General features: G+C 55.0%; 1 protein-coding gene across 1 annotated transcript; it reads left to right on the top strand.

Moving 5' to 3' along the window:
- Positions 1-367: 367 nt before the first annotated feature.
- On the top strand, positions 368-6,448 carry atat1 (alpha tubulin acetyltransferase 1). Its single transcript, XM_030120017.1, is given in 11 exon segments — positions 368-723; positions 2,835-2,895; positions 3,038-3,129; positions 3,242-3,299; positions 3,441-3,554; positions 3,760-3,861; positions 4,189-4,234; positions 5,099-5,124; positions 5,126-5,174; positions 5,280-5,469; positions 6,008-6,448. Coding segments are annotated over 11 exon segments (864 nt in total). The 5' UTR covers positions 368-631; the 3' UTR covers positions 6,042-6,448.
- The last annotated feature ends 18,527 nt before the right edge of the window (positions 6,449-24,975 follow it).

Raw genomic sequence — 24,975 nt, 5'->3', positions numbered from 1 at the left:
CTGGACGGTTCCCCTTTCACAGCCCAGGACCTGCAGGAGGGAGCCTGACTGCAGCCTCAAAGGTCCACAGGACCGCTGTCCCTGCTGTCCTCACCGGAGCCTGCAGCGGCCGGCTGCAGGTCCGCGGCACTCAGGTTCCAAACCAGCCTGCGCCCGTCAGTGATTACCGTAAAACCTGGAGGAAGAGCGCAGAGCGTGCGTGTGTGTGTGTGTGTGTGTGTGTGTGTGTGTGTGTGTGTGTGTGTGTGTGTGTGTGTGTGTGTGTGTGTGTGTGTGTGTGAGTGAGAGAGAGAGAGAGAGAGAGAGACTATTACACACATTACGGTGTGTGTCAGGCTTTTACACACACACGCTGAGCCGGTGTGGACACAATGGAGCAGCCGTGACTCCATGGATGATAACACACACACACACACACACACACACACACCCTCTGTCTCTGTGTCTCTGTCACACGCACACACACACGCACGCTCCGTGTTTGAAGGCGTGTGCGTGTGCTGTCTCCAGGCTGCTGTACACACACGTTCGCGCGCGCTTCTAGAAACTGCAGCGAGCTGAGTGAAGCTAGCTAAGCTAGCGGCTAGCAGCTCCCCGGTTCCGGTTCTGGTTCTGGTTCAGGTTCTGGATCATGGACTTCCCCTTCGACATCCACATCCTGTTCCCGGACCGGGTCTCGGTTCTGGATCACACTCTGGTAGCAGGCCGCAGGTCAGCAGGGAGGTGAGTGTTAGCTTCAGCTTATTGTTACTGCCTGTTACCCCACAGTTAGAGCTGTTTTACCCCACAGTTAGAGCTGTTTTACCCCACAGATAGAGCTGTTTTACCCCACAGTTAGAGCTGTTCTACCCCACAGATAGAGCTGTTTTACCCCACAGTTAGAGCTGTTTTACCCCACAGATAGAGCTGTTCTACCCCACAGATAGAGCTGTTTTACCCCACAGTTAGAGCTGTTCTACCCCACAGTTAGAGCTGTTTTACCCCACAGATAGAGCTGTTCTACCCCACAGTTAGAGCTGTTCTACCCCACAGTTAGAGCTGTTCTACCCCACAGTTAGAGCTGTTCTACCCCACAGTTAGAGCTGTTTTACCCCACAGATAGAGCTGTTCTACCCCACAGTTAGAGCTGTTTTACCCCACAGATAGAGCTGTTTTACCCCACAGATAGAGCTGTTCTACCCCACAGTTAGAGCTGTTCTACCCCACAGTTAGAGCTGTTTTACCCCACAGTTAGAGCTGTTCTACCCCACAGTTAGAGCTGTTCTACCCCACAGTTAGAGCTGTTTTACCCCACAGATAGAGCTGTTCTACCCCACAGTTAGAGCTGTTTACCCCACAGATAGAGCTGTTTTACCCCACAGTTAGAGCTGTTCTACCCCACAGTTAGAGCTGTTCTACCCCACAGTTAGAGCTGTTTTACCCCACAGTTAGAGCTGTTCTACCCCACAGTTAGAGCTGTTTTACCCCACAGATAGAGCTGTTTTACCCCACAGATAGAGCTGTTCTACCCCACAGTTAGAGCTGTTTTACCCCACAGATAGAGCTGTTCTACCCCACAGATAGAGCTGTTTTACCCCACAGATAGAGCTGTTTTACCCCACAGTTAGAGCTGTTTTACCCCACAGATAGAGCTGTTCTACCCCACAGTTAGAGCTGTTTTACCCCACAGATAGAGCTGTTCTACCCCACAGATAGAGCTGTTTTACCCCACAGTTAGAGCTGTTTTACCCCACAGATAGAGCTGTTTTACCCCACAGATAGAGCTGTTCTACCCCACAGTTAGAGCTGTTTTACCCCACAGATAGAGCTGTTCTACCCCACAGTTAGAGCTGTTTTACCCCACAGATAGAGCTGTTCTACCCCACAGTTAGAGCTGTTTTACCCCACAGATAGAGCTGTTTTACCCCACAGTTAGAGCTGTTTTACCCCACAGATAGAGCTGTTCTACCCCACAGTTAGAGCTGTTTTACCCCACAGATAGAGCTGTTTTACCCCACAGTTAGAGCTGTTTTACCCCACAGATAGAGCTGTTCTACCCCACAGTTAGAGCTGTTCTACCCCACAGATAGAGCTGTTTTACCCCGCAGTTAGAGCTGTTCTACCCCACAGTTAGAGCTGTTTTACCCCGCAGTTAGAGCTGTTCTACCCCACAGATAGAGCTGTTTTACCCCGCAGTTAGAGCTGTTCTACCCCACAGATAGAGCTGTTTTACCCCGCAGTTAGAGCTGTTCTACCCCACAGATAGAGCTGTTTTACCCCGCAGTTAGAGCTGTTCTACCCCACAGATAGAGCTGTTCTACCCCACAGATAGAGCTGTTTTACCCCACAGTTAGAGCTGTTTTACCCCACAGTTAGAGCTGTTTTACCCCACAGATAGAGCTGTTTTACCCCACAGTTAGAGCTGTTTTACCCCACAGTTAGAGCTGTTTTACCCCACAGATAGAGCTGTTTTACCCCACAGTTAGAGCTGTTTTACCCCACAGATAGAGCTGTTTTACCCCACAGTTAGAGCCCATTAACCTTTCAGTTGAATGTGATCCAGATCTGTGCATGAAGTCAGGCTCACCTGGACAGGTCAGTGGTCCGTCACAGGAAGCCATCCCCTCCCCCGTCCAGGTGTGAGGCGTCCCCTCCCCCGTCCAGGTGTGAGGCGTCCCCTCACCCGTCCAGGTGTGAGGCGTCCCCTCACCCGTCCAGGTGTGAGGCGTCCCCTCCCCCGTCCAGGTGTGAGGCGTCCCCTCACCCGTCCAGGTGTGAGGCGTCCCCTCCCCTGTCCAGCTGTGAGCTGCAGTGTCCAGGGACCGGTACTGTCTCTATGCTGTCTGTCCTTCCAGGCCGGACCTGCAGGCCCACATCGCCACTGTCATCGATGAACTTGGGAAAGCCTCAGCAAAGGTGAGTCGGTGTGAAACATACGGCTCGTGGGCCAAAAGCAGACCAGTCCAGCGTGGGATTGGGTGGTGTGGATGGCGTCTCGGAGGACGGATGAGGACGGCGTGGTGTGAGGCGTGCGTGTCTGACGCGGTTGTGTCCTCAGGCGCAGCAGCTGGCCGCCCCCATCACCAGCGCCTCCAAGCTGCAGGCGCAGAGACACCAGGTCTTCCTGCTGAAGGACGCCGAGAGCGGCGGGTACGAGTCCCCGTCTGCCGCTCGCACGCGTACCGCTGCCGTCTGGCGGTCCGTCCTGCCGTCTGTTGACCTGTCCTGCCGTCTGCTGTCTCTTGGTCTGTCCCGCTCCCAGAGGACGGGGGGTGATCGTGGGCTTCCTGAAGGTGGGCTACAAGAAGCTGTTCCTGCTGGTGAGTCCCTGAAGTCTGTCCTGGACCCGCCCGGTGCTGCCGTGGCCGGACGCTGCCCGTTTGGACCGGCTCAGGTGTCCCGTTTGGACCGGCTCAGGTGTCCCGTTTGGACCGGCTCAGGTGTCCCGTTTGCGTCCGCAGGACCGGCACGGCGTGCACGTGGAGGCCGAGCCGCTCTGCGTCTTGGACTTCTACGTAGCGGAGAACCTGCAGCGGCACGGCTACGGCCTGGAGCTGTTCCAGTTCGTCCTACAGGTGAAGCATCTCTAAAGTCCTGTCCTCGCTGTCCTGTCTGTCCAGCTGTCCTGTGTGTGTGATGTAGTGGACCTCTGAGCTTGTCCGAGATCGTCCGTAACAAACGCCACGTTGGGACAGCAGGGTCCTCAGCCTGGTCCAGACGTGGTCCAGAGTTCTGGCTCCGCTCTCTGTCTCTCACCGTCCCCCTCTCTGTGTCCCCCAGCATAAGAACCTGCAGCCGGTCCAGATGGCGTACGACCGGCCCTCGCCCAAGTTCCTGTCCTTCCTTGAGAAGCATTTCTGTCTCACGGACAGCGTCCCTCAGGTACACCCAGACACCTTACAACGTCCTCTCTCTGTCAGCTTGGTGGACCTGTTCCGGTCCACGGGCCGTATGTTTGACAGCCCTGGCGTCTGTCAGCCTGGGGACTTCAGCAGAAAGACGTCTTTTATTCTTCCTGGGATATTTTTAGACTCTTCCTTTGTTGTGGCTGTTTTTAGAAATGTCTCAGCTAGAAGCCGCTGGCTGGGACCGACTGTCCTCACAGTGTCCATCAGGAATGCAGGAGTCTCATGCTGGACCAGACCGGCGGGACTCCAGTGGACGTGGCGTCCCAGACGTTCTGTGGTCTCATGCTGTGTGTCTCTGCAGGTCAATAACTTCGTGGTGTTTGACGGCTTCTTCCTCAGCAGGACAGGTGAGTCTCTGTCCTCGTTCTGGATCTGTCCCGTCGCTGCTGTCTGAAAGGACCGCCGTCTGTCCGTCCTGAGCTTTGTGTGTAGCGACGTGTCCCCTCATCAGAGGGACGCTGGACCGCGGCTTTATTCAGCTCTGTTGTTCCGACACTCCCCAGGCCCGCCCCGCTGTCCTCTGACGGACCAGAGGACGTACGGCTTTTTGTAAGACTCTTCTCTTTGACCCAGCGTCCTGTCCGTCCCTGTATGTCCTGCTGTCCTCACACAGGAAGTGCCCTGCTTTGCCTTTCCTCACATGTTGCACGTCCTGTTTCCAGTCCCGGCTCTCAGACTGACGGAGGAGCTGACGGCCTCCAGGCGCCGGTCTGGACTCTAACCAGTCCACAGTCCGTCCACAGTCCGTCCACAGTCCGTCCACAGTCCGTCCACAGTCCGTCCACAGTCTGTCCACAGTCCGTCCATCAGTCCAACAGAAGGTTCAGCTCAGCTCAAACCGTCTCAGATAGACAGGGTTCCATCTAATGAGGACTGAGGAGAGGCCGTTGCCATGGAGACAGGAACCAGCCTGAAGGTTCCTCCACCCAGTCCGAATGCCGTCCTCCCCCCAGTCCTCCCCCCAGTCCTCCACCCAGTCCTCCACCCCCCTCTCAGTCCTGCTGCCACGGCTGCAGGATTCAGAAGCACGTCCCCCCCCCCCCCCCCCCCCCCCCCCCCCCCCACTGAAGTCCTGGCAGACCCTGTCCAGACCGAGGCCTCCAGTCCCTCTGACCTGAGCCTCAGATCCACCGAGCGGGTCCTGACTGGTTCCAGTTCAGGACTGAGATCTCCTGGTCTGGACTGACCTGTCTTCCTGTGGGTTTTTGCAGCGGCCCAGCTGAGAAAGGTTCCCCCAAAAAAAGCCGGACGGAGAGATCAAGCCCTACTCACTGATGGAGAGAGAAGGTGAGAGAGAGAGAGAGGCTGCTGCCATGGCAACCAGGCTCCGCCCTGGAGGAGCACCGTCGGCTCCATCACCTGCAGCCTTCTCACCCCGTCTGTCCCCCCCAGCGTTCTGCCGGGAGCAGAGGGCCCTCCCCTGGCCCTTCGCTCCTCCTCCCTCCCCCCGGCGGCCGGGATCCTCCCACTGCTCCCCCAGCAGGACGGCGCCGCGGGCCACGCCCACCTCCTCAGCCGGCAGCAGCAGGGACCAGAGCCCTCAGTCGCCTCTGATCCAGCACTGCAGAGCAAGACGCACCAGGTGAGAGGGGGCGGGGCCTGGAGCCACGGCTCACCTGAGGCCGAGGGGGCGGGGCCTGGAGCCACGGCTCACCTGAGGCCGAGGGGGCGGGGCCTGGAGCCACGGCTCACCTGAGGCCGAGGGGGCGGAGCCTGGAGCCACGGCTCACCTGAGGCCGAGGGGGCGGGGCCGGGATCCACGGCTCACCTGAGGCCGAGGGGGCGGGGCCTGGAGCCACGGCTCACCTGAGGCCGAGGGGGCGGGGCCTGGAGCCACGGCTCACCTGAGGCCGAGGGGGCGGGGCCTGGAGCCACGGCTCAAATGTGAGACAAGAGGGGAGAGAGAGCAGTGTTACCCTGTGTGTGTGAATGTGTGTGTGCATGAGTGTGTGAGTGTGTGAGTGTGTGAGTGTGTGAGTGTGTGAGTGTGTGAGTGTGAGTGTGTGTGTGTGTGTGTGTGTGTGTGTGTGTGTGTGTAGCAGTCACTAACGGCCAGCTTTCTAAAGCATGTCTCTGTCTTCTGTCCCTGTCCCCCGCCGTCTCGTCTCGTCTCCTGGTAGCTCCCTCACTAGATCAGAGCTGGGCTTCCACTGACCGCCGCCGTGTGGAGACCCGGCTGTAGCTCCTGGTTCTGCAGGAGAACGCTGCTCTTCTAACTGCCTTTTCTAGAACCATTAAACGTTCTGCCACCCCCTGCTGAGAGACTGCTTCTGTCCCACTAACACCGACACGCCCACACCGCACGCTGACCAATCAGGAGCCCGCTGCTCTCCCGCCACACGGGAGGGGGCGGAGCCACCAGCAGGGGCCGGGTGGAGGACCAGGTGGGGGACCGGGTGGAACATGTGGGAACCTCAGTGTTTGTCAGGCTCTTTCTGCAGTCAGCTGGTCTCTGGTCTCAGATCAGCTGGTCTGGGGTCAGTCAGCTGGTCTCAGATCAGCTGGTCTCTGGTCAGTCAGCTGGTCTCAGATCAGCTGGTCTCAGATCAGCTGGTCTCAGATCAGCTGGTCTCAGGTCAGCTGGTCTCTGGTCAGTCAGCTGGTCTCAGGTCAGCTGGTCTCTGGTCTCAGATCAGCTGGTCTCTGGTCAGTCAGCTGGTCTCGGGTCAGCTGGTCTCAGATCAGCTGGTCTCTGGTCAGTCAGCTGGTCTCAGATCAGCTGGTCTCTGGTCTCAGATCAGCTGGTCTCAGATCAGCTGGTCTCAGATCAGCTGGTCTCTGGTCAGTCAGCTGGTCTCGGGTCAGCTGGTCTCTGGTCAGCTGGTCTCAGATCAGCTGGTCTCTGGTCAGCTGGTCTCAGATCAGCTGGTCTCTGGTCAGTCAGCTGGTCTCAGGTCAGCTGGTCTCAGATCAGCTGGTCTCTGGTCAGTCAGCTGGTCTCAGGTCAGCTGGTCTCTGGTCTCAGATCAGCTGGTCTCTGGTCAGCTGGTCTCAGATCAGCTGGTCTCTGGTCAGTCAGCTGGTCTGGGGTCAGCTGGTCTGGGGTCAGCTGGTCTCTGGTCAGCTGGTCTCTGGTCAGTCAGCTGGTCTGGGGTCAGTCAGCTGGTCTGGGGTCAGCTCCACTCTTCTTTCCATCCTTCATTTCTCTCCTTTGATTCTATCAGTTGCTTCTGTTTTTTCTGTTGTTTTCCGTTCATCATTTTAATTTTTGTTCTTTGTTCTGTCGTCTTCTGCCCCCCCATGCCCCCCCGCTGCCCCCCCATGCCCCCTCATGCCCCCCCCAGCGGCCCCCGGGGCCTTGCTGCCAGAGGCAGCCTGTACAGTCGTCACCTGAGTCTCTGCTGGACAGACGGGTTCCAGGTGAGCTGACCTCTGACCTCACAGCTCACTGACCTGCTATACCTCTGACCTCTCAGCGTCACGGACCACTCTGACCTCCGTGACCTCCCGTGTTGGGAGGGTGACTTCTGAAATGTACTCCTGTACAGATTACTGATTACATGTGCTGAAGTGGCACACATTGCCATGGATTACTGAAGTAAAGTAAATACTTGTGGATTACTGTTAGCGTGGCTCAGATCAGTCCAGAGCAGGGTTCTCCGTGTTCTCCAGAGAACCAGAACGTCCACAGCTGTCGGACACCTGTAACTGTGCACATTATGAACACCAATAAACCGTGAGAACGCCGACTCATCGTCTCCGTGAATCATTCTAACGTCCTGAAGCAGCAGCAGCCGGACGGCTCAGGATGAAACAGGACACTCCGAGAAGCTGAGGCGGATCTGCTCTGGCCCCGGTGCTGGACTGGATCTGCTCTGGCCCCGGTGCTGGACTGGATCTTCTCTGGCCCCGGTGCTGGACTGGATCTTCTCTGGCCCCGGTGCTGGACTGGATCTGCTCTGGCCCCGGTGCTGGACTGGATCTGCTCTGGCCCCGGTGCTGGACTGGATCTGCTCTGGCCCCGGTGCTGGACTGGATCTGCTCTGGCCCCGGTGCTGGACTGGATCTGCTCTGGCCCCGGTGCTGGACTGGATCTTCTCTGGCCCCGGTGCTGGACTGGATCTGCTCTGGCCCCGGTGCTGGACTGGATCTGCTCTGGCCCCGGTGCTGGACTGGATCTGCTCTGGCCCCGGTGCTGGACTGGATCTGCTCTGGCCCCGGTGCTGGACTGGATCTTCTCTGGCCCCGGTGCTGGACTGGATCTGCTCTGGCCCCGGTGCTGGACTGGATCTGCTCTGGCCCCGGTGCTGGACTGGATCTGCTCTGGCCCCGGTGCTGGACTGGATCTTCTCTGGCCCCGGTGCTGGACTGGATCTGCTCTGGCCCCGGTGCTGGACTGGATCTGCTCTGGCCCCGGTGCTGGACTGGATCTGCTCTGGCCCCGGTGCTGGACTGGATCTGCTCTGGCCCCGGTGCTGGACTGGAGAGACCCTTCCCATCAGCAGGGACACTTCTGACACTGGAAAAGTTTATTATGTTTTCAATCAAAATAGTTTGTTTCGTTCGTAAAGCCTCCAATGAGGAGACAGCCTGGATGGCCGGCCGCGGCGTCCTCTGGAGACGGGGACAGGCTATGGAGACATGTTCAAAGCAGGAGCTGCAGCTCACTGCTGATGGGGGACACGGGAGTGGAGACGTGGAGAAGCAGCTGGGAGTGAGGTAGATTCTCTCTGGCTGGAGTGACTCTGGACAGGCTGCTTCTGCTCCAGCCTCATCCAGGACGGTGCTGCTTCTACGTCTGAATCATTCATGGCTGAAGCGTCTGCAGGACTGTGTAGTTCCTACACCAGCCTCTGGGGGCGCTGTGACACAGCCACTCCGCTGCTCTGTGAACAAACAGAACCTTGTTGAACCAGATCAGGAGCTTCTGCTGGACTCTGGAGACAGACTGAAAAACTGGAACTTTGAAATCAAAACCTGGACAGGTCCCGGTGACCTTCAGTGTCCCCCGTCAGCCCAGCAGGGGGCTCCAGACGTCACAGGATGGACATGTTCAGGATCTTCTGTCCCTCATCCTGGAAACTCAGACCAGACCGATGAAACCTGACAGAGGAAGGAAGAACCTGCTGGAACCGCAGGTTTAAAGACAACGCAACACCTGGACAGACAACTGATCCGAGGTTCAACCAGGACCGCAGAGCATGCAGACAGAAGGTGGCGCACTCAGAAAGTTTTCAAGAAGAGTGAAAAGTGTGTTTGCACGGTGGTTGTAGGGTTAAGGTGTCCTAATGTCTCTGCTGTGAGGACAGGTGCGTTCCAGACTGAGGTTCAGAGTCAGGTAGCTGAGCTCAGCTCCTCATTCTGGAGGTCAGACCACAGTGGTTTTACCAAGACACATCGAGGTCTTATGCTTTTAACTGAAGAATGTTCAAACTTTTATTCTGTGAAAAGAAAAGAGTCCTTCTGGCAGCAGAGTGAGTCCTTCATGTTGACCGGAGAGGTTGTTATGACAGCAGGAGTTTATTCTGACAGAAAGAGAAGAGGGAAGCTGTCCCCCTCAGTGCATGCTGCTCGCTGCTCCACACAGCAGGGGGCGCTGCAGGTCAGGGAGCAGAGTCCCTCAGGGCTCCGGCTTCTGTCTGACCGCTGGGGCTGGACGCATCCTGTCCGTCATCCTGGAGAAGGGACACAAGTGGAGAGACAGCCACGGTCCGAGCCAGTCCCAGCCGGTCCGGTGCCGGTCTGAGCTGGTCTGGTGCTGGTCTGGGGCCGGTCCTGTGCCGGTCCGAGCCGGTCTGAGCCGGTCTGGTGCTGGTCTGGTGCCGGTCTGGTGCCGGTCCTGTGCCGGTCTGAGCCGGTCCGGTGCCGGTCTGAGCCGGTCTGGTGCTGGTCTGGTGCCGGTCCGGTGCCGGTCTGAGCCGGTCTGGTGCTGGTCTGGTGCCGGTCCGGTGCCGGTCTGAGCCGGTCTGGTGCCGGTCTGGTGCCAGTCCGGTGCCGGTCTGAGCCGGTCTGGTGCCGGTCTGGTGCCGGTCTGGTGCCGGTCCGGGCCGGTCTGAGCCGGTCTGGTGCCGGTCTGGTGCCGGTCTGAGCCGGTCCGGTGCCGGTCTGAGCCAGTCCGGTGCCGGTCCGAGCCGATCTGAGCCGGTCCGGTGCTGGTCCGAGCCGGTCTGAGCCGGTCTGGTGCCGGTCTGAGCCGGTCTGGCGCCGGTCTGAGCCAGTCCGGTGCCGGTCCGAGCCGGTCTGAGCCGGTCTGGTGCCTGTCCGAGCCGGTCTGAGCCGGTCTGGTGCCGGTCCGAGCCGGTCTGAGCCGGTCTGCTGCCGGTCCAAGCCGGTCTGAGCCGGTCTGGTGCCGGTCCGAGCCGGTCTGAGCCGGTCCGAGCCGGTCTGAGCCGGTCTGGTGCCGGTCTGAGCCGGTCTGAGCCGGTCTGGTGCCGGCATGGCAGCCGACGCCCATGTCCAACAACACGGCGTCCCTCGAGCGTGACAGGCGTCCCTCTGACTGCTGGAGACGGATCCACGGCGGACTGAACGTGGTCTTTGGTTTGGGGGACGGGATCAGCGCTGTGGACCCCCTGAGGAGGCGGGGCTCTGCCGCCAATCCACCAATCAGTGAAGAACAAATGAAAGACAGGAAACCAGCGAAGTCTGATGGCCGGAGCACAGGATCTGTCAAAAGGACAAATGGACGTCCGTCTCAAGGGGGACAGGCCTTCTACAGTCTTACTGACAGCAGGCAGAAGAGGGGAACCTCTGCTGTCTGGGCTGTGTCCACATGTCCACACTATGTCCTCTGTAGGACAAATACAGTGAAGACATCTGTAGGCTGTCCGAATGTCCACATAGCAAAAAGAAGAGCACTAGAAATTTCCCACAATGCATCATGAAAAGTAGTGAACATCGATGGTCACTAGACGGCTCAGTATTACCCATGGTGCATTGCGAATCTCCAGCAAAATAGCAGAAGAGCAGCAGCAGGAGCCGGGAAGAATTTAATGATACATTTTTATTTATTCTTCAATGATGAGAAAGACGACAGGAAAGGAAAAAGCTGAATAAGAGACATTAAAAAATATATTACAAAACGTCTGGTTACCATGGTAACAGCCAGGGGTCACGTGATCAGCACTGAGTAAAAAAGTAGGGAGCTGCGAGTCTGAATCCCAACGGATTCAGGGCTCTATAAAGTCCACTATGTGGTCCAGCACACTGTGGAGACTGAGGGGTCAGGGGACAGGGTGGACATTCGGACAGCCCTACAAATGGCGTCTTCACTGTGTAGTGCCCTATAGAGGACAGAGTGTGGACATTTGGACACAGCCATGGTCTTATGAGTCCAGGGAGGACAGGTGACACAGTTTAACTGCTACCACGTAAATACAATGTGCAGAAGCGATGGTTCAGTTCTTCTGTTTGACTGAAGAGACGCTGCATGGCTTCACTGAACATGTGACCACGTCCCCTGCTGACACTCTGCTGCTCACAACATGCAGAGAGCCTGCAGCCCTTCTTCTTCTGTGGTGTCTGTGTAAAAGAAGGTTGAGCATGCAAACGGCACCCCTAGTGGCGTGAAGTGTAAATGCAGCCATGTCTGTGGCCGTGGTCTGGAGCAAGTAACCAGGAGGAACTGTGTCTCAGCAGGTAGACGTTATTCCAGATGTTTCAGAAACCGGGATACTGACCTGAACCCCGATATGGACTGCGTGAACGTCGTCCAGTGAGGACAGCACGATGTCCCCTGTCCCTGACACCACCACACTCCGCTCTGCTTTACAGCCGTCTTTATTTATACCAGCCTGAGCAGCAACATGGACCCAGTTCAAGTCAAAGCAAAACCAGCGGGAAGCCCTCTTCATCCACATCCAGCTGTCATCCAGCTGTCATCCAGCTGTTATCCAGCTGTTAACCAGCTGTTAACCAGCTGTCATCCAGCTGTTAACCAGCTGTTATCCAGCTGTTATCCAGCTGTTAACCAGCTGTTATCCAGCTGTCATCCAGCTGTTAACCAGCTGTTATCCAGCTGTTAACCAGCTGTCATCCAGCTGTTAACCAGCTGTTATCCAGCTGTTAACCAGCTTTGTCCAGCTGTCATCCAGCTGTCATCCAAACGCTGTAGTACATGTGGCAGGCCTGCAGGTGGAGCTGCTCCTCTGCCACAGACAGACACCTCAAACAGAGAAGAAGACCGGCAGCAGGAGCTTCTGCAGCGCCACCTGCAGCCTGTTGTCTGCCGTTGCTGTTTTCGGGTGACGTCATGGAGGGTCAGAGGTCGAGGGGCGGGACTTCATGTTCTTCAGCAGGTGTGTGTCTTCTCGTCCACACGTCAGCACGTCTCCAGAACCTCCCGACGCTGCGCCGTGAGGACCATCGGACCAAAGCAACACGGTTTCACCAAGCGGCGGCCTGAGGACGGCGCCTCAGGAGGAAAGGCACATCGCAAGCCCTTCCAGCGAGACATGTTTGATACTCACAGCAATAATGGAATCATGGAATGATTTAAAAAATAATAATAATAATAACTAGAACTGCAAGCAGTGCTGATAGGGGGCCAAGCCTCCGGCGCAACTCGGACCCCGGACTCAGCAGAGCCCTCAGAAGCTCGCCATGAGGGACCCCGGGCTCGGGGCGGGCGTCGGGACACAAGTCGACGTCTAACCCCCACCAGCAAGGCCCACGTCACGCTCACCCTAAGTAGTGCAACTCTGTTCAGCTTTCATGTCACTTGACGTCTCTGTTTGCTGCGCCCCCCTTTGGCCAATTTTGACCAAAGTTAACACACAGCCCCTGGCTGGCTTCAGACAGAAGTGAATTGAGCTCAATGTTGACAATTCTGATGTTGTAACCATACAGAAACTACGATATAAAGAGTAAATTACTCAGAGATCATGCTGTTTCCATCCGTCTGTCTGACACCACGTTCCTACCATCAGTTGCTGCTTGGTTGTTCGTCATGTCGGGTCACTGAACAGACATACAGACTGTTTTCAATATTGTCAGTGAGAAAAGACAGTCTGACGTGATGAAGAAAAAGTACAGTTTGGTAAAACGTTTACATGCACTTGTAAAGAATATGATGTCATGACTCTTGAGTTTCCAGTCATTTCTACGACTCAGATTTTTCTCTGATAGTGATTTGAACAGATGCTTCTTTGTCACAAAAAGATTCATGAAGTTATCTGCAATCTGTCAATTCACACAGACAAAGCCTGCTTTCACCACAGACACTGCTCACAAACAGTAAACTCCACCGTGTGGCGACTATTGGTTACTACACCTTTATTGGTTACTACCTCTAACATGAACTATGCCTGTTTATTCCCGTTTTGGAGTGATTTAGGAGCAGAAATGGGCGTGGCCTGTGTCACATGTTGCCACTGTACTAAGGCAACATGTTGATATGAAGTTTAAGAAGATGTTATTTAAAATGTAAAAACTACGGGTCAAAATGTGTTTTCCTTAGTTATAGCGCCATCTAGTGGCCGATGTTCACCGAAATGGGCTGATAGACCTACAGTCACATGATAACCAAGGATCTCAAGTTTGGTGGTGTTAGCATTTATTATGACCAAGATCTGTGAAACTTTGTGTTTAGCTAGGCAGCTGGCAAAATTTAGTCAAGCCCACGTTGCGCATATTTTGAGGAAGCAAAATTCTTTTGATAACTTTGTGTCAGACCCTACTGAAGACTTTATGTGCTGCTTTTCACGTGGATCGGACAAAGCCCCGACACGGAGTTCGGAAAAGTATGTTTTTCAGTTTTTGTAATCTCGCAAGAAAATCTTAAGGTGGAAATGGGCGTGGCCTAGCCCAAGTGATTCAGTTTAAATCAGGGAATCTGTGGATATAAGTTTTTTGAATGTGTGACATACGGTTTGGGAGATATAGCCCAAAACGGCTTATAGCGCCACCTAGTGGAGGATACACACAGTTTTTTTTTTAGGGATCATCTATGTGCTGTTCTAAACATACCCAGTGAATTTCACAGTCCTCAGTGTAATAATTATGCTGAAAAAAAATGTTGAGTTTTGTGTTTTAGCTGCATTAATAAGCCACGCCCACTTTGACCAATCGTGATATACTTCTAGATATTGCCTCAAGAAAAAATTAGGGTCACATTTACCAGGTTTCGTAAAAATCGGTTATGCCTGTTTAGGAGATATAAATTTCTTATCTCTAGAGCGCCTCCTAGTGCCCGACGTTCACCAAAATGGGATGATAGACCTACAGTCACATGGTAACCAAGGATCTCAAGTTTGGTGGCATTGGCATTTACTATGACCAAGATCTGTGAAATTTTGTGTTCAGCTAGCCAGCTGGCAAAGTTTAGTCAAGCCCACGTTGCGCATATTTTGACGTAGCAAAATTCTTTTGATAGCGTCAGGTCAGACCGAACTGAAGACTTTCTGGGCTGCTTTTCACGCGGATCAGACAAAGCCCCTAGACAAAGTATGTTTTTCAGTTTTTGTGATCTAGCAAAAAAAAATTATAGGCAGAAATGGGCGTGGCCTAGCCCAGGTGATTCAGGTCTTCCCAGGGAATCTGAGGACATAAGTTTTTTGAATGTGCGACACACGGTGTGGGAGTTATAGACCAAAACGCGTTTATGTGGCCCATAGCGCCACCTGGTGGCGAAATAATTTAATTTTTTGCGTCCTCCGTCGGGTCAGGGTTTGGGACCAAGCCACCAAATTGCACTGCCCTCCCATGTACGGTTTAGGCTGCAGCGGGACTTTTAGCGGCGGAATAATAATAATAAAAACCCTATCAATTACAATAGGGTTCCCAGCCTGGCTGGCTGGGAGCGCTCCCTGGCCATCCGTGGCTTGGCCCCCTAATAATAGCAATAATAAGTCGAGCAACATGTGGCACGGAAAAAAAACGGAGTGAATCAAGTCAAACCTCAAGAGGAGGCAGATACTCAGAGACCAGACTGAGAGACTGAAGATCAGGAAGCTGGGATCACATCCTGGTCTGGAGGCTGTCCTGAGACCTGCCGGTCCCGAGCCGACAGCCACAGTGTCCTGAACACCAACCCCCCTGCCTGCAAGCCCGCCACTGGACCACCAACCCAGACCAGGAACCAGACAGAGCCCAGACTACCAGGTCCAGACCAGGAACCGGACAGAGCCCAGACTACCAGGTCCAGACCAGGAACCGGTCAGAACCCAGACTACCAGGTCCAGACCAGGACCCAGACAGAACCCAGACTACCAGGTCCAGACCAGGACCCAGACAGAACCCAGACTACCAGGTCCAGACCAGGACCCAGACAGAACCCAGACTACCAGGTCCAGACCGGGACCCAGACAGAACCCAGACTACCAGGTCCAGACCGGGAACAGTTCAGAACAGACTGGTCTTACTTTTGGCCTCGCTGATCAGCTGGCCGTCGTCTCTCCGGCCGCTCCTCCTCCTGGTCTGGCCTCCACTCAGGCCGGACAGCATCAGGGTGACCAGCCACACCCAGGTGGCCCGCTTCAGAGACATGGTGCAGCCTGGAGCCTGCAGGGGACACACAGGGGTAACATCTGGACCAGGACAGACCACAGGAGTAACATCTGGACCAGGACAGACCACAGGGGTAACATCTGGACCAGGACAGACCACAGGGGTAACATCTGGACCAGGACAGACCACAGGGGTAACATCTGGACCAGGACAGACCACAGGGGTAACATCTGGACACTGAGTTAAGAGTGCTAACATCTGGACCATGACTCCTCCTGGAGACCCCCTGCTGTGCTGGACCCTCCTGGAGACCCCCTGCTGTGCTGGACCCTCCTGGAGACCCCCTGCTGTGCTGGACTCCTCCTGGAGACCCCCTGCTGTGCTGGACTCCTCCTGGAGACCCCCTGCTGTGCTGGACCCTCCTGGCGGCCTGACGTCTCCTGACTGAAGCGTCTGGCTTCGTGTCTTGGAGCTCCGAGCCGCCGTGGCTCGGCCGGCTGCCGGTTCACCCTTCACAGGGAGCGGGAGCCGCCGGTGGACCGGTCCTCTCCCCGCAGACCCTGGAGGATCCGGACCCTCGCTCTGACGGGGAGGAGCAGGCGCTCCTGGTTCTGGCTCCAGCTCTCATGAACCCTGCTGTCTGCTGAGGCTGAGCAGCAGGAAGCAGCGTTTACTGGGAGGCTGTGCTGGCCACAGAAGAAGAAACAGCAGATGAGCAGGTGCATCATGGGAGGTCCCGGGGGGGGGGGGGGGGGGGGGGGGGGGGGGGGGGGGGGGGGGGGGTTCTTGGGGATCCTGGGGGGTCCTGGAGGCTCCTGGGGGGTCCTGGGGGGTCTCACCTGTTGGGGGCTGAGCCTCCCACACTCCAAAAACCCTTTGTGCTGAAAGCCTGAAATAATCCAAACCCCGCTCAGCTTCCAGACCCCCTGAGTCCAGAGCAGCTTCAGTCCTGAACCGGAGCGTCCCGGTTCGGTCCGGTTCGGTCCGGTTCGGTCTGTTCCACCGTGTGGATCTACTGCTGTCAGACACAAACACACAGCGGAGGTGTGTGTGCAGCTCTGCAGAGAGTGTGAGCTTTCCTGTAAAGAACGGCAGCAGGTCGGACTTTCTAACGTGGATCTGCAGAGCGGCCGCTCGGCTCCTACCTGTGAACGTCGAGCAGCTCCTCAGTCTCAGTCCATCAGGGAGCTGAACACACTCTGCCTCAGCACACACACACACACCGAGCCAGGGGAGCCCAGGGGAGCCTCCACCCACCTCTTTCACACACACACACACACACACACACACTCACACACACACTCACACACACACACACACACACACACACAGATTCCTCTGGATGCTGCAGCAGCAGATGAAGTCACGGTGGGATCATGCAGCTACTTGTTGTCGTCCTGATTTCCTGATTTTATTTTAAAGCCTCGACTTCTGATCATCCAGACTGAACAAACATGCAACAACAACAACAGCAGCAGTGCAGCGCTCTCCGCCTCTCTCGAACGCTGGCTCACCGTCAGTGTGAAGAACACAGAATGAATGTCCTCAGTTTATCCAGCAACGCTGCTTTTTCTACATGCTGCATCTTTTAAAAACAAGTTTATTTGTTTTAAAATTATGAATTATCAAACCACTTGTTATTTGATATAAAGGAAATTGATGCTGAATGGCATTATATGTCTTCTTCTTACACACACACACACACACACACACACACACACACACACACACACACACCCTGCGGCGGTTTCCCGCCCTTCCCTCGTCAGTGAAGTGAGAAGTTGCGGGCCTGCGGTGTGGAGACCTCCAGCCGACCTGCGATGTGGGAGACTCTCACGGAGGATCAGGTGGGGGTGCGGTGGGTGGAGGGGGGGTGGGGGTGGGGGTCGCCGTCACGGAGACGTTTTTCCAGAAGGTGAAGAGTACCTGGGGGTCGCCGGCATGAACAAACTTCTATTAGCTGCGGCCATAACTCAGAGCGACAGCCGCGATAAGGCTGATCCTCGTAAATCAGCAGCTGCTGCAGAAACATCCCTCCAGGTGACCACGCTCCAGCACGTCTATTCCGCCGCAGCGTGGACGTTCTGATCCTGAGCTGACCTGCAGGAGTGCTCTGATTTACACTCCTGCCAGGCTCACACTCACCCCTCTCCATCACTCACACTTGAAACCCTGCCGTCCTTCACATGAGGACAGAACACAGGGACCGCGGCGTCTCCACTGTGGGACTGTCAGCGGCTCTTACGACTCACAGGTATGTCAAACTCTTCGACATGCTGCGTTATTCCACCTCCCACCACCTGGGGGCAGCAGACACATCTTTACAAAGTGTACACACAAAAAACCTGGGCTGGTCCTCACGATGCAGAGCACTGGGCTTCTGACCACACGGTCCTCACAAACACATCTGGTGATGATGAGGACAAAAATTCAATTCATCTGTTGTACAAACTTTTACATTTTGTGATTTACAAGATTTACAGTGTGTGAAAATCAATAAATATATAACCAAACAAAAACTATAAACACATGACACTGAGAGATAACCAAGATTGTGTATGAATGGACAGACCTTTCCTGACGTCACCCACAGAGTCCCCAACCGCCGCTCTGAAGACTTCGGCGAGTCCAGCAGGACGTCTCCACATTGAACGTTTGAAACCGGATGTAAATGTGATTGGTCCCGCCCGTCACGTGACCGCATCACATGGACAGAGGAGGCGCTGTGATAGGGCCATTTATGCAAAACTTCAACTCGTAATATAAAATCAGCAGATGACTTATGTGAAAATCAGAGTCTAGTGAAGCAGCAGGTTCTAGAACCAGAGACAGAGACCAGAACCTGTCCTGAAACCGGAGCTTTATACGTTTATTTGCACTCTGAAAATCGGCATTTTTGAATGGGTTCCAATGAGACCGGGGGTCTTTGTGAAACCAGCATCATCGGCCCCTGCTGGAATCTCTCCGCAATTACAGCTTTTTTGAACTTCCGCATTATCTTCATGTTTTATGAGCGGAGGCTGGCGCCTGGAGACAACAAGCATGATGATGGATGGAAGGATCCTGACCAGATGTTGCTTAGAAGATGGTTGGTTAGAAGAAGGCTGTCGCTCTCTCTGGTCCCTCCTGCCGCTCTCTCTGGTCCCTCCTGCCGCTCTCTCTGGTCCCTCCTGCCGCTCTCTCTGGTCCCTCCTGTCGCTCTCTCTGGTCCCTCCTGTCGCTCTCTCTGGTCCCTCCTGTCGCTCTCTCTGGTCCCTCCTGCCGCTCTCTCTGGTCCCTCCTGTCGCTCTCTCTGGTCCCTCCTGTCGCTCTCTCTGGTCCCTCCTGCCGCTCTCTCTGGTTCCCCTCCTGCCGCTCTCTCTGGTCCCTCCTGCCGCTCTCTCTGGTTCCCCTCCTGCCGCTCTCTCTGGTTCCCCTCCTGCCGCTCTCTCTGGTCCCTCCTGCCGCTCTCTCTGGTCCCTCCTGCCGCTCTCTCTGGTCCCTCCTGTCGCTCTCTCTGGTCCCTCCTGCCGCTCTCTCTGGTTCCCCTCCTGCCGCTCTCTCTGGTCCCTCCTGCCGCTCTCTCTGGTTCCCTCCTGCCGCTCTCTCTGGTCCCTCCTGTCGCTCTCTCTGGTCCCTCCTGCCGCTCTCTCTGGTCCCTCTTGTCGCTCTCTCTGGTCCCTCCTGTCGCTCTCTCTGGTCCCTCTTGTCGCTCTCTCTGGTCCCTCCTGCCGCTCTCTCTGGTCCCTCTTGTCGCTCTCTCTGGTCCCTCCTGTCGCTCTCTCTGGTCCCTCTTGTCGCTCTCTCTGGTCCCTCCTGTCGCTCTCTCTGGTCCCTCTTGTCGCTCTCTCTGGTCCCTCCTGCCGCTCTCTCTGGTCCCTCTTGTCGCTCTCTCTGGTCCCTCCTGTCGCTCTCTCTGGTCCCTCCTGTCGCTCTCTCTGGTCCCTCCTGCCGTTCTCTCTGGTCCCTCCTGTCGCTCTCTCTGGTCCCTCCTGCCGCTCTCTCTGGTCCCTCCTGTCGCTCTCTCTGGTCCCTCCTGTCGCTCTCTCTGGTCCCTCCTGTCGCTCTCTCTGGTCCCTCCTGCCGTTCTCTCTGGTCCCTCCTGTCGCTCTCTCTGGTCCCTCCTGCCGCTCTCTCTGGTCCCTCCTGTCGCTCTCTCTGGTCCCTCCTGCCGCTCTCTCTGGTCCCTCCTGCCGCTCTCTCTGGTCCCTCCTGCCGCTCTCTCTGGTCCCTCCTGCCGCTCTCTCTGGTCCCTCCTGTCGCTCTTTCTGGTCCCTCCTGCTGCTCTCTCTGGTCCCTCCTGCCGCTCTCTCTGGTCCCTCCTGCCGCTCTCTCTGGTCCCTCCTGCCGCTCTCTCTGGTCCCTCCTGCCGCTCTCTCTGGTCCCTCCTGTCGCTCTCTCTGGTCCCTCCTGTCGCTCTCTCTGGTCCCTCCTGTCGCTCTCTCTGGTCCCTCCTGTCGCTCTCTCTGGTCCCTCCTGCCGCTCTCTCTGGTCCCTCCTGCCGCTCTCTCTGGTCCCTCCTGCCGCTCTCTCTGGTCCCTCCTGCTGCTCTCTCTGGTCCCTCTTGTCGCTCTCTCTGGTCCCTCCTGCCGCTCTCTCTGGTTCCCCTCCCGGCTGCCGCTCTCTCTCGGAGCCTGACTCAGAGGGTTCATCAGCTGCTTCAGGCTTGTTGACACAATCAGCCTGCTGGACCGAGAACAGGAGCCTGTCAGGAAGACCTGATCCTTCATAAACACCAAGCGGAACATTCCACGTCAGGATCAGGCCTTCAGGGTCCCTGTCAGGATTCAGTTCAATTCAAATCCACTTTATTTTAAGTGCCAGTGACAACATGGTGGTTTCTGGACACTGTTACAGAGAAACCCAACAGATCCACATGAGCAGCATCAGGACTGTGGAAAGGAAAAACCCCCTTTTAACAGGAAGAACCCTGCAGAACCAGGCTCAGAGGAGAACCCTGCAGAACCAGGCTCAGAGGAGAACCCTGCAGAACCAGGCTCAGAGGAGAACCCTGCAGAACCAGGCTCAGAGGAGAACCCTGCAGAACCAGGCTCAGAGGTGGTCTTCCTGCTGTCCCGGTTGGGGTGAGGGGACAGAGAGAGAAGGAGATAGGACAGACAGGTTCTTGTCTCTACATACAGTTCATATATAAACTCAGGGTCCAGAGGCTACAGGAGGAACAGTCATCAGTGACATGTAGCAATACAGTGAAATTACATTGAAAGGAGAGAAGGAGCAGAACTGGGAGCCGGTTCCACATGGTAGAACCCGGGTTCAGTAAACCTTCCACCCACTGGGTCCGGGTTCCTCCATTAATCAGTGGAGCAGCTGTTCTGTTTGATGCCCAGTTAGAATCCACCCACTGGATCCAGGCTGTCTCAGTGGATCAGCTGATTGATGTTCTGTCTGGATCCCTCAAGACCGGCTCTAGTCCACCTCAGAGACCACCTCTTGGTCCAGGGTTCTGGTGTTCTGACCTTTTGGTCTCCCACAGTGGAGAGAGAGAGAGAGAGAGAGAGAGAGAGAGAGAGAGAGAGAGAGAGAGAGAGAGAGAGAGAGAGAGAGAGAGAGAGAGAGAGAGAGAGAGAGAGAGAGAGAGAGAGAGATTTTTAAAACACTTTTATTAACAACAGTTCTCATCAGTGTTAGTTTGTGTCAGACTTTCAAAAAACTTTCATCTCTTCAGATTAAACAATGAGAAAAGTGAAGTTTGTTGTTTCCCAAACAGCACAGAACGTTCTTCAAACAGCAGACCTCGTTCAAAGCATTTCAGTCGTCGTTCTGTTTGAAGAAGCAGCACTGCAGCCAGAGATCAGGCCTGACGTTGCCCTGCCTCACCTCTCTGACGCCCCGTCCTGCTCTGCCCTCCACCTTGCTCCTCCTGCTGATATAAATCTCCATCTTGGCTTCTCCTGAGATCAAATTCAGGAGCGTCCACTTGTTTTCTCTTCTTGCTTGTAGCAGCTGCCTGATAAAAGCTCTGTCAGTGAAATCAACACTAGAAAATCCACCGTTAGAGAGAGAAGCCTGCGAGCCTCCTCACGAAAACCTGACAAACAGTCTGAGTTTAAACCAGCAGGACTCAGACCACAGATGAGAGCAGCCAGTAAAACCTCCTCTGTGGGCCGGGTCCAGGTCCAGCCTGTCCCAGTCTCTGGGACCTCACAGTGGGGGGTCTGCTGCTCAGTGCCCCCTAGTGGACGCTCTTCAACCAGGTCCTGTCGGAACTCTTCTTGTCTGCCCTGCAGAGACAGTCTCTCAGGCTGGACAGACCCCCCAGCTCCAGGCCAGCAGGACCTCGGGGACGGGGTCTGGACAGGTCCAGCTCCAGGCCAGCAGGACCTCGGGGACGGGGTCTGGACAGGTCCAGCTCCAGGCCAGCAGGACCTCGGGGACGGGGTCTGGACAGGTCCAGCTCCAGGCCAGCAGGACCTCGGGGACGGGGTCTGGACAGGTCCAGCTCCAGGCCAGCAGGACCTCCGGGACGGGGTCTGGGCAGGTCCAGCTCCAGGCCAGCAGGACCTCGGGGACGGGGTCCTCAGCAGGCTCCTGTCTCTGGGCGTCAGTGCACTCCTCCACTTCTCCAGGAGCCCCTGGGACACCCGGATGGACCGCATCCCCAGCAGAGCCCAGGGCCTGGGCGGGGTTCAGGTCCCAGACCGGACCAGCCTCCCGGGCGGGCCGGGGGCGGAGGCTCCGCTGAGGTCCAGTCTGGTCCGTGGATCAGGGGTCGTTCCAGCAGCCAGACCAGGGAGTCGCTCTCAGGAACCTTCGGGGTGAAAATCAGGTCCAGCTTGTAAATAAACTCTGAATAAACTCTGGTGAGACGGATCAGCCTCTCGAGGTCATCGCTCACCTGATTCAGGCCCGCCCACTTCTCTGGGGGCGGGACTTCCGCTTTGCGACAACTGCAGTGTGAACAAAGGAGAAAATGGTGTGGGGGAGACACTAAAATCTCTCCTCAACGCTGTGATGGAACCATGAGCCATGAGGAACTACGGAGCACCGAAGCTTCCAAATCTGTCCTCAGTGGGAGAGTCGGCTGCTTCTGTTTCGGTCCGTCAGCAACAGGGCTGCAGGGGTCCAGCCAGTGTCAGCCCCAGCCAGGCCAGGATGTTGGCGACAGAGACAGAGCCGTGGAGCATCGCGGGGTCGGGACGGTCCTGACAAGCTACTGAAAAGCTCAAAAAAAGTACAGTAAAAGTAAAGTTACTTTGTCATGAGCACCTGGAGCCAGAATTGTCATGTGATGGTTGAGAGACGCCTCCAAGTCTGCTTACCTGGATTTAGTTAAGTCTCAGTTTAGACCTGCCTGGTCTTCATCTAGACGCTTCATGTTGAAATCAAACTCATGTTGAGAAACTAAAGTCAAATGTTTTGGTCCTATAAATTATCTAATGTTCCTGTAAATTTTAAACTGCAACACTTCAAAAAACATTCATCTGGTGATTTCTGGTTACATCTGGTTCTTCTGACCATAACAGTGACTGTAGGATCCCCCAGAGTCCAGGTTGTGAGGTTTCTGTAGGGGGTCTCAGAACAGTCAGTCACAGGCTGTGGTCGGGTGACGCTCTTTAAAACACTGAGGCATCGTAGCGAGAACGGTCTCTCTGGGCAGCCACGGGACATAAGACCTGATGTCCTCCATGATGTCCAACCATGTAGAGACGGTCCTGCTGACTCCAGACCGGGACACTCTGGACCTCTCAGCAGGTCTTCCTGCAGCAGGTTCAGCCGGAGCTTCATGAGGGTCATCAGGACCTGGTCTCAGACATCGAGCTGAAAGGAGTTCATGACAGTTATTGACAGCTGATCAGCCAAAACATTAAAGACTCCAGCAGGACACCAGGGTACAGGAGGCTGAGCCGGTTGGAGCGTAGAGTGATGAGCAGCACTGATGGTCCTGAACCCTGGAGGGGCTGATCCAGGACGGGGCTTTATGACCCTGGAGGGGCTGATCCAGGACGGGGCTTTCAGCAGAGTCCTGATCAGAGGCAGGCAGGAGGCCGGAGGTTCAGCTGGTAGGTCCACATCGAGAGGCGTACAGGACTTCCGGCCACATCACTGGTTGATGCATCTGAGGACAAACAATGTGTCATCAGTCATTTTACAGTTTAAACTCAGAGAAACTAAATCGTTCAGGCCACCAGTTCACATAATGTGTCTTGTCTGGTGGTGGAATGTACATTGCATATATTGTATGGTGGGATGTGTGTGAATGGTGTATAAAAACGTGAATAAGAATTTTGTAATGCCGTGCATGGTTTTAGGGCTTTAGGGCTACGCATTGTTTTGGTGTGGGTTAGGGTTAGGAGTTAGATATGAATGGGAGTCAATGGAAGGTCCCCACGAGGACAGACAGACAAAAGTGTGTGTGTGTGTGTGTGTGTGTGTGTGTGTGTGTGTGTGTGTGTGTGTGTGTGTGTGTCAGCGCCGTGCAGCAGATCGCAGTGTTTCTCTCCACGCTGCCTTCGCTTGCCTCTGAGGTGTCCTGATAGCAGTCACTCGCCCTCCAGCCTCCAGAACGTTCTACGTCTCCATCAGAGGAGTGGTGAATCGGCACTGCTTACTGTTGGAAGCATGTTGTTCATATTGTGTTCAGCTTTAATTTCAGCCGCCCTGGAGATCAGTTGAAGTCACTGATGGTTCCTCCCACCTCAGAGAGTGAACCCAGTCTGCTGCTGGAACCTGATTTCATCACGTTCTGGATGTTTCCCATGAAAAGTGCAGCAGACTGGAGGCTGTCGGAGTCTGCTCAGGGATGAGTCCATCACTCTCAGCGTCTCAGTCAGAGCTTTTGTGGTCCGTGAGCATAACGGCTTGGATCCAACTCTGTTTCTGGCCTCCTGAGATGAAAAGCATCCCATGATTTACTGACCATCTACCAGAGAAGGGAAGCTGTCTGGACATGACCTTATTCCTCTCTCTGAGTGAGGATGTGTTGAAGAAGAGCGTCAGCTGACCAGTCAGTGCCGTGGAGGTCTCTGTCCAGGTCCTGGGACAGAGGGAGACTGACCGAGATCCATGTAATCTGCTTCATTCAGTGTCCATGTCAACAGATCCAACGTCTCTCTGCTTCCATCAGACGGCCGTGGACACAAGTTATTTCTGAGGATTTTGTCTGTTTGTCTTGTTCATCCAGGAAAGACAAATCTGACCTGCTGGTAGCCTGATCCTCGTCTTTATTCTGTTGTCTTTAGATGTTTGTTGTTTTTCTTTGACAGATCCCGATGTTAATGGAGGCTCTGAATGTTGTTCTTGTTTTGTGACGCTATGAAACATTTAATTAAGCATCAACATTAAAACTGTTTCAGTTTAAAGCACTCCTCCAGTTTAAAGGCTAAACCCTCACCATCTGTTTTAGTCATGTGATCAGCTCTTCTTTATCTTCTACTTTATTTAGAGTAAAAAAACACCATTTTTTAGTAAATCTGTCTGTCAAAACATGACTGGCAGTGGTGCAACAGTTGATGTAAATCTGTGTCTTTCGCTGCTGACAGAGGGATCTGCTGTTGTAAAATAAGGAAAGAGTCAATGAAATGTTCTTTAGCTGTGATGTTTACTCTGATTTGTTGATCATGTCAATAGAAATTACACAACAACTACATGTTTGCATGTTAGGTTCCACACTGTTAGATTGGATAATTAGATGATTTACCGTTATACAACTTAGTATATAAAAAAAACTTAGACTGACTATAAATATTCACTAGCCTAAACACTG

The sequence above is a fragment of the Salarias fasciatus genome, chromosome 22, assembly GCF_902148845.1.
Source record: "Salarias fasciatus chromosome 22, fSalaFa1.1, whole genome shotgun sequence".
NCBI classification, from domain to species: Eukaryota; Metazoa; Chordata; class Actinopteri; order Blenniiformes; family Blenniidae; genus Salarias; species Salarias fasciatus.
The sequence above is the reverse complement of the archived record's forward strand: the minus strand, read 5'-3'. Positions and strand labels throughout refer to the sequence as shown.